The 9,432-nt window shown below is 37.1% G+C and overlaps 1 protein-coding gene across 3 annotated transcripts; it reads left to right on the forward strand.

Annotated features, from left to right (window-relative positions):
• The first annotated feature begins 1,614 nt into the window (after positions 1-1,614).
• LOC104249151 (G-box-binding factor 4-like) lies at positions 1,615-9,109 on the forward strand. 3 transcript variants are annotated; one of them, XR_716649.2, is made up of 5 exons: positions 1,615-2,605; positions 2,687-2,758; positions 4,240-4,331; positions 4,442-4,471; positions 8,671-9,109. XR_716649.2 is itself a non-coding variant. In XM_009805528.2 (4 exons), exons 1-4 carry the CDS (start codon positions 1,898-1,900, stop codon positions 8,749-8,751), a joined length of 891 nt encoding a protein of 296 aa, XP_009803830.1. In that variant the 5' UTR covers positions 1,615-1,897; the 3' UTR covers positions 8,752-9,109. The 3 variants fall into 3 exon arrangements, 1 of the variants encoding a protein (XP_009803830.1); XR_011406843.1 differs by having other exon boundaries at positions 4,247-4,331; positions 8,671-8,731; XM_009805528.2 differs by lacking the exon at positions 4,240-4,331.
• Positions 9,110-9,432: the final 323 nt, after the last annotated feature.

The raw sequence follows: 9,432 nt of genomic DNA on the forward strand, positions 1-9,432 counted from the left end.
TTTATATACTAGGGTAATCAGTGGATCTTGGCCGTTAGATCAAATGCAATTTACGGCTGGGATTGCTTATTGAAATGAAACGACATCGTTTCATTTCCTTTAAGACCGGATCGGTCTATGACGGGAAACGGGTCGGGTGGAAAGTAATGCTTTCGGACCGTTGATCAATTTGAAATCAACGGCCTTCATCAAAGTTTCCCAAAACGGCGTCGTTTGGGGTATCTTTGAGACGGACCGGACCTGGGGTCATTTGGTTTGGGCTGTGGGGGGGGTAACTTGGTTTGGGCCTGGATTTTAATCCAGGTCCGATATTTTTTATGTTTTCAACCTATTTTTCATTTCCTAAATTTTATTCTTAATTAATAAAATCCTAATCAAAATTATAAAAACAAAATTATCATTACAATAATACTAATTACCTTTTAATAACCATTAACACGTAGATAAAACATTAATCACACAATGACACAATTAATATGACGAAAAATAAAAATAAAAATGCATATTTTTGTGATTTTATTTTGAATCAATTATTAAATGCATAATTAAATCCTAGATATGCATGAAACATATATTTTTATTTTTATTTTCATTTTATTATGACAACGTAAATATTTACGGACATAACACAAATATTTAACACCACGCAAATTCAAAAATTGCACACTAAAAGAAATTTATTTTATTTTTGATTTATTTTGGAGTAATTTTCGTGAGGCAAAAAATCACGTGCTCACACACATAATGTGCCGAAACGCGCTCGGGTCACCCGGGAGGTCGGGACCCTAACCAAACGTGCATACAAGTCTAAAATATCATATGGACCTATCGGAATCGTCAAAGCACCGATCCGAGATCATTTACCATAAACGTTGATCATGTGTATTAGTCATTGTATGATTGATTCATTAACCTATTATAACCGGTTAAACTGCATGTATAGTGTGGAATTCTTTGTATACCGATTGCTTGGCAGTAGAAATTTGGGTCATTTTAAAGCTACTTGGAGTATCAGTTCGCTATATTGGACAGACCTGAAGATGCAGAAGTTAAAATAGTACGGGCTAGCTAGTTTCGGACTGGTCATTCAAAAATAGCCAGAGTTCTCAAAGTCATTGAAAAATATCCACTATTTTACTGCAACACGGAAAGTTCCCGCATAATATACTAGAGATCGATGCACCTGTGTATGAACTTCCAGCATATTATGCTGGTCTGGTATATTATACTGGAACTCCAGTATATTATGCTGAACTATTTTTCGAATTTTGAATAGTGTTTTCGTTCAGATTTATCTTTACATGAAAAGTGGCTAAATTTCGATTACTTTTAAAACTGTGGCTATTTTTGAATGACCACTTATATATCTAACTATTTTTGAATTTCTCCCCATATTTTAATCTTGAAAAGCCCATGTTTGTATTAGTGATTTATACCTACCAAAAACTAAATGTTGTATTAACTGGACAAAGATTAAAGTAAATACTAGTACTAAGTTTCATATTGCAGATCAAGAAGTACTATGTTAGCTATGTTTTTTATACAGTACTAAAATTACTTTCTTATTCCGCCAATAAAACGACACCAATAGACCCTCAAACGACGTTTGAGATTGAAGAACTAGCTTGCCTCGTGTCTTTCTAATTTGGGCAACGACCCAAGAAACCTCCTCTTCTCGTCTCTCTATCTCTCCTTCCAATTCAGGAATTGTATCTCCTAGTCACGCGCTTCCTCCGTTGAATATCCCAAAGGAAACCCTTTTTACACTTCGAAACCCTAGGCATCAAACATTGCAATTCACACTGCACAATCATCACATACACAACACAAACCTATATATACACATTTGAAGTTTGATCGAAGCGGAGGAATTTTACGGTTTTACCCTAGCCGGAAAATGGCGTCAATGAAGCTGATGACTTCATCGGCGTCGCGAAATTCCGACCGAAGGAAGTCGTCTGCGTCGTCGTCGTCTTCTTCGTCAACGATGCCGCACGATTTGCAGTTCTCAAACAACGGGAGTAATAATAGTAGTAGTAATTTGGAAGCGACTTCTGTGACGCCTGATGTAATTTTCCGGAATGTGTACGGAGAGAGTCATAATAATGCTTTACTGAACACGGAGATTACGTTACTCGATGCTGCCGGAGCAATAACGCCGATTAGTGATTCCGAGACACCGACGGCCACGGCGGTGACGGCTAGTGAGGTGCCACCGGCTAGGAAGACGGTGGATGATGTGTGGAGGGAAATTGTGGAAGGGAAGAGGGAAAAGCAAAGGGCGGCAGTAGTTGCGGGCTGTAAAGAGGAGATGATGACGCTAGAGGATTTTCTGGTGAAAGCGGGAGCAGTTGAGGAGGAGGCCGTGGCGCATGTGCAGGGGCCTGAGGTGAAGGTTGAACTAGGGACTGAAAGGTTAAGTGGTGGAATTTTTGCATTTGATAATAGTACTCCATACATGGCCGCGCCACGGCAGAGCGTGCCAGGATTTGGAAGAGGGAAGAGGAAGGCAGTTTTGGAACCCTTAGATAAGGCGGCAATGCAGAGGCAGCGGAGGATGATTAAGAACAGAGAGTCAGCTGCCCGGTCTAGAGAGCGGAAACAGGTAAATGTAGTACTATGTGTTGCTTGTAGTAATCACCATTAGTCTTTTAGCTGAATTGGGATTTTTGCTTATGGGTTACAGGCTTATCAAGTGGAACTTGAGTCAATGGCAGTTAAATTAGAAGAGGAGAATGAACTTATGTTGAAAGAGAAGGTAATGTATTTTTATATTGTCTGGCAGCTAGACCTATGTTGTTGTATCAATTTAAGATGACACTTGGATTATTTGCATTAAAGTTGTATGGGAAAATACCTATTTGCATTTATTTATACTGGGACTTTGAATTGATTGAGAAAATGAAGGTTCAATGCTAATTCAATTGGTTAGGTATATGATATATCAGCTTCTTAGCATAGCAAAGAAGAGATTGTCTTGTGTCTACCCCAGCATCTGTCACTATTTCAAAGACAACACTTCAATAGTCTAACTCCATAGCTGCAGCCTGCAAGTTTCCATCTTTTTTTCTTTCTAAAAAAAAAGTTCCTAGCTTTTCTATAAACTTTCGGTGAATTTGTGTTTTGGCTCCATAAGCTCACTGTAGATACCTTTCTTTTTTAATCTACTAAAGGCGCCTTAACAATGAAATTGGGGAACAGGGAGAATAGCTGAAGAGGGGAAAGTCTTCCTTATGTGAACTGATGAAAATCAATCTTCGTGACTTTTGGTAATTAAGAATGACCACTTTATTGTAAACACTTTTCTGAGTGAAAAGAAATAATTACGGGTAAGAGTCTCCAGTATTGCTGCAGGCGCAGGATGCTACTTCTAAGAGGTAGATTATACTAATATTAGTTTCACTTAGTCCAAAGATTTTAGGTCAAACTATTGATTTTCTGATGGAATACATTCTAACATCTAGATTATCATGCTTACCAGCAACAACAACAACAAAAAACCCAGTGTAATACCACATAGTAGGGTCTGGGGAGGGTTACGCTGACCTTATCCCTACCTTGTGAAGGTAGAGATGCTGTTTTTGATAGACCCCCGGTTCAAAGAAAAAAGAAAAAGAAGCTTGTTAATCATTTACAAGTGCTTATTGTTGGCAAATTGTTGGTTCCTGTTTTCCAAGGGAATTGTGTATTATTAAGTAATGCAAAGTCTTATGTTTCAAATGAAACATTATATAAATAATGTGGAACTTTATAGTGGAATTATTTTTTCTTTTGCAGCCCACTAAACGACCCCTTACTTGATTAAGAGTGCTTCCAAATATACAGGAAGGGACCAGTGCATGCAAATGGAATATTAGATTGACTATAGAAATACTTTGGGGAATATTGATGTATAGGGAATCTTGAAGTGGAAGTTCAATACTACTCTTCTATTCTTCTTTGACTGCCTAAAAAGCTATTTGTTCATCTATTAACTTTTTAGGGAAACATCCACTAGACATCTCGTTCTCTGTGGTTAGTTGGATAGTAGCTGAAAGCATATAATCTCGTACTGTTTTGTTTCATATTATGGCCTGTCTGATATGAAATTAAAAGTGTGTTCTTTGGATATTCTTTTTGGGTTGTTTGAGTAGAGTCTAGAGAAGTAATGAGCAATTTCCTTACAAAGGCTAATTGTTTACTGATGCATTAAGTAACCATTGCTTCTTCATGGTCCTCGACTGGGCATTTGATTTGTAGTAAACAGGGTATGTGTTTGAGGCGAGAACTTATCTTTAGCTAGAGAAAGTTGCATGTTTGATAATCAAGTTTGAGCAGTGCTGTACCATTCTGTAAGCACTTAATAGGTCCAATATATGTTCCTCTGCTTTTCTGTATGTAATTTTTTTGTTGATTTGATTCCCTGAGTAACACAAGTACTTCTCTTAATGATAATTTTCAGGAAGAGCGAACCAGAGCACACTATAAGCAGGTAATTTCTGTTGCTATTCTATTCCCTATTTGTTGCGGTTGAATGGTTCATAGTTTTTCCTCGTATCAAGTACTTTGATTAGAGAGTTGTCGCTAAGGTGCATTCACCTTCTCTGTCATTGCTCAGATCAACTACCTCTTTCTTACTGTTGGAGACATTCTTTGCTTCTAACCACATGCTTAGTTACTACTGCCAGCTTAAATGTGTAGAAGAAACCTGGAAATTTCTTGGTTCCTTTATTGCAAAATGACGAGGATAATCAAGGTCACCATTAGATTTCTTAGCTATTGTAGACACTGTGCAGCAAAGTATAAGTCAGAAATATGGACTTCTAGCTCTAATGAATTCCATTTAGTTGATGGGATAAGTCTTGGATAGTGTGAGGAAAGTTAACGCTCTGTGTTTTCATGTATTTAATTAGCAGAAAAGTTGCTGGATCCACTCTTTGAGGCTTTTGTTGTTTTTCTGTCTCTTGCCCATCAAATCCTATAAAAATTGCAGGAATTTAGGAGCCTTCTCTTTCAATCATTTCCCATTTAACTTTCTTTTTTCTCCCGATCAACAAGTTCATGCAAGAAAATTGCTTTCCTTGTCCTTGTAAATCCCTTTTCTTGAGAGACCTACCTTTTGAATTCTATGACAGTAAAATTCTCCAAGCCTAGCAGGATATAAGATCATCTAAAGAGAGTAACTGGTTTAAGAGGTAGGCCTGGAAGAAAGGGAAGGGCATCTGGCAAAACTAATAGCACAGTATTTGGACAAGAGTTTTGTTTCAGTTCCCTGTAGTTGAGGATCACTTACTTATCAAGAAAACAAAGTGGATTCTGGATAGACAAGTCTTTTTCAACCTTTTTGAGAAAAAATACTCATGAAATTCTCACTTCATTTTGGAAACATTCGTGGGCCGTCACTCTTCTTGTAGTAAGAAAACTCTTTTTCAGCCGTTGTAGTTTCTGCTATCAATGTAGGGTCTAAATGTTGGATCAAAATTTGGCCTTTGAACTGCTACAGATTTTATGAGCCTATGCGTGTATCTAATCAGAACTAAGTCATAATACCTCAGAAAATGGATGGTTCAACTTGTTTGAAATTAATTTAAGAGCCCATGTGAAAAAGCTGAGGATGGCCCTTTAGTTTCACTGGCCAAGCTATCGTGAATGTCAACTTCAAAAGATTCATTTAACACAGAGAGCCATCAAATGATTTCTTCCTATCCGTCTAAGCCTTGGTGGTAGAGTTTCCCCATACCTATAGGGATGGCAATGGGGCGGTGCGGGTTTAGCAATATGCGGGGCGGGGCGGGGCGGGTTTATACATATGCGGGTGCGGGTTAAAATAAAATAAATTTAATTTTTTGCGGGTGTGGGTTTAAATTTTTTACGAAATTACAGCTTTTCAAGTTCTTGTGGTTGTTATGGAATTTATTCTCACTTTTCCTTCATTTGTGATGGATGCATTAATAGGATCTTTACTGATATGAACAAAATGCTTTAATTTTTTCTGACAAATTGACCTTTTAGTAAATAGCTTTTGTAATTTATTGTTAGTATCTCCCTTCTGCACATGTTTTGGAAGTTTATAGAATTGGTATTTCAAGTGTCGGTTCATGACCTGAAGATTGGGATGTGTATAGCATCCCAGTGGAGAACTTTTAGCTTAAAATTTTGATTGCACTTATTGATATGGAAATATTGGTTTTTTTGCGTTACTACATGCTTCATCTGTTGCTATTGTATATATGTTTTCTTTTTAAAATTATACCTTTTCAAAATATAACTGGTGAAAAGACCAAATATTTGGCATTTGAGGATAGAAAAACTAAAACATGACTGAGGAATTTCTCATGTTAGCCCTCATTTTCTCACCTGAAATAAAATGAGATTGACAGTATCATAGTTAAATTATGGTGCTCAATACTCACTTTGAATGCTTGATTCTAAATTCAAATGGTTACTGTTTAACTTATGCATGCTATAATTGATAAGCAAAAATAAAAATAAGACATTGTAAAGGAAAAAAAAAAGTTGTGGGGCGGGGCCGGTGGACACGGGTGTGGTGCAGGTGGATGCAGGTTAAAAGAGCTATGTGGGGCGGGTTAAAATTTTGTGGGCTAAGATAAAACCCGCCCCGCACTGTTTGCCATCCCTACGTACCTATGCTTGTGAGAGGTAGCAGATACCCAGGGGTCCACAAGTTGGCTCAGACATCATCGTCTTAAAAGTGGTATAATCCATTAAGAAAAAAAGAGAATGGCCTGATGTATTGTTTTCTAATATTGTTAGATGAATCTTTTGAAAATGAAAGATAGCTTTATATATAAAAGGTACTAACAACCACATTCATTTCCCTGCTACGAGTGAAACTCCTACATTCTGTTTGGTTGGGTTGTTAGGTTTTTGAAGTAGTGTAAAGGAAGTATCGGATAGATCAATGCTGAATGACACCAAGCTATTCGGGAAGCCTTTCAATAATGAAACATGAGTAAAAATATTTAGATTTCTTGATACTAACAAAAATAGGAAACCTTTAAGATCTTTTTGAATAAATCCACTAAAATTCATAACACAAAAACAAAGTTCCGATTTGTATGTCTTCAGAAATTTCTCTCTTCTCCTGGGAATTTGCTGTTAAGAAACCTTTGCCATTGTGTTAGCCGTATGCCATCCAATTCACATGGCATCGTCAAATGAAAATGGCAGCAAAAGTATCTGAATGGTTAAAGAACTGATGGTTTGATACTCGAAATAGTGATGAAGTCAACATCAATGGTAAAAGTACTTTGCAATGCATTTTTAGTGGTAAATGATACAAGTCATAGTGGTGGTCCTGGTGGCATTCACCTTGCATTTCCTCAACGAATCCTGTGAGGTAAAGGAGGAGTTCAAGTGTAAATTGCAACATAATTATTTGGAGGAAAAAAAAATTATCAGTTAAATTTCTCAGTAACAAGGTAAACACATGCCTAAAAAGAATGAAAGAAAAGGAAAGAGAAAGGTCATGGCCAGATTACTCGATCATACTGGGACTGTTTCAATTGATAAATTCATTCACATCCAGATCTTCTTCATGTACCTACATTTGCTTCCAACTAGATCTGGTTTAACTTTAATATTATGATGATTAGCCATTATAAGATTATGGGTATCCGAGAACTTGAGAGTATGATCCACCTTCTCTTTCTACTTGCTTGTTCAAGCTTTGAACTGCAAAATCATCTGTCCACATTTGGAGTCATTTGCTATTCTGACCGATTATTTGAAGTGTCAGGAAACATGCTTTAAGGCCTGATGATGTTCTTATAAATTGTTTCCCAAATAATCCTATATGTTGCTTTTTTCTGAAATTCACTAGCTCTTTTTGAATTCTTTTACATTTCCCGAAATATATAATTATTTTCCTAAAGAGGAAAAAGATAATCTCTTTATGAGAATATGTTTAGTGACATGTGATAATAGACTCTTTCCACTTTTTATGTGTGTAATATTCTGGCCTTGCTTTCTCATAGTATTCAAAGCCCTGTAGTAGAAAAACGTTATAATGTATGTCTTTGAGTTATTCATAGGTTCTGCGAGTTTGAGCTCCCTTTTGAACAACATTATTCCATCTTCCATTCGGCTTGAGGGATAATAATATGAGCCGTAATTTCTTTCCTTTTCATTTTCTGGCTTTAAAAGTCTATTTCAACGTTTGCTAATTATTTCAAATACAACGAATAGATGAACTAGCAGAACTAGAGACCAGATAGAGTGGCCATGCAAGATGATAGTTCCATCTTGGAATGGATCTTCTTGGTTTTCACACCCGAAGGTGGTACTATGTGCTTTTGGACCTCATCTATCTTTCCCCTAGTTGGGTTGCGGATGTGGTGGGGAACAGTGCATGAAATGATAGAGCAATTGTTACCTCTATTATGGTGGTTGTCTTTTTAGCAATGGATTCATTGTGTAGTCGTTCACTTGTAACTAAAGGTGAAGTTCAGTTTATATTGTGTGCGTCACCACTTCCCTGTTTGAATGCATGAGAATTATGGCTTGTTTGAGCAGCTAACTATGCCATTGTCATTAAGGTTATTGATGCCTGGAAGAATAACATTAGCAACATGGCTAACAGAAAGGCAATTTCCTTGTGCTCTTGACCTACTAGCAGCGTAAAGGTAGCACATTTAATATTTCTTGAATTCACTGTTGTTTTTCCTGCAGTTAATAGAGAAAGTGATTCCAGTTGTGGATAAGCGAAAACCACCTCGTGTCCTGCGAAGAGTTTGTTCCATGCAGTGGTAATGTATCATTCAGGCATGAGTTCGTAATGAATGCCTTCTTATATAAGTTCAGAATAAAGGAGCCTAATCGTGGTGGGGTAAGTGATATAACATCAAGTCGGTTAATTTAGCAGATGGTTATTCTTTCTGAGTGGTAACACTTCCTTTGTGAAGGGCAGTATTGTATAGTATCATGTCCTGGAAAATCTATAACGGGATCTTCTATTTATCTAGCGGAGGGAGTTCGCTTAAGTTAGCACAACTATTTTTGTTGGTTGTAGTTATAGGGGTTTTAGAGTGCAAATGCCTGATTTGTTAGATTTGATATGAGTAAAGCATGGGAATGAAATCCGGACTAACATTTTGTACTTGTTTGTCAATGGCTCGTTATAGCTTGCACTCGCAAGACTGATCAGTGATGTCGTCTCATGCTTTCCTTTGCTCGACATACAGGATGATTGATTACACATAACATAAGCATTCTTAACAAGGGCGGCTCAACCCCTAGGCCGATAAAGGGATAATACCCGGAAAAAATAGTATAAAAAAAATTACGGCAAACGTGATTGGTTAGGTGTTTGCACTAATCTTCTTAAAACTAGTACTGGTTATAAAAGGTGGTATTTCCAACAAATACAAGGGGCTCACAAAGTTTTAGTATTATTCTAGAATAATCGAACGAGTTCAAGGATAGAAATATCCA

The sequence above is a fragment of the Nicotiana sylvestris genome, chromosome 4 (genome assembly GCF_000393655.2).
Source record: "Nicotiana sylvestris chromosome 4, ASM39365v2, whole genome shotgun sequence".
NCBI lineage: Eukaryota > Viridiplantae > Streptophyta > Magnoliopsida > Solanales > Solanaceae > Nicotiana > Nicotiana sylvestris.

Bases quoted from the DNA above. Each gene is read 5' to 3' on its own strand.
- LOC104249151 (XM_009805528.2), top strand. From the start codon at position 1,898: ATGGCGTCAATGAAGCTGATGACTTCATCGGCGTCGCGAAATTCCGAC. The intron at 2,606-2,686 runs GTAAATGTAGTA...TATGGGTTACAG, and splicing joins GGTCTAGAGAGCGGAAACAG to GCTTATCAAGTGGAACTTGA. The intron at 2,759-4,441 runs GTAATGTATTTT...GATAATTTTCAG, and splicing joins AACTTATGTTGAAAGAGAAG to GAAGAGCGAACCAGAGCACA.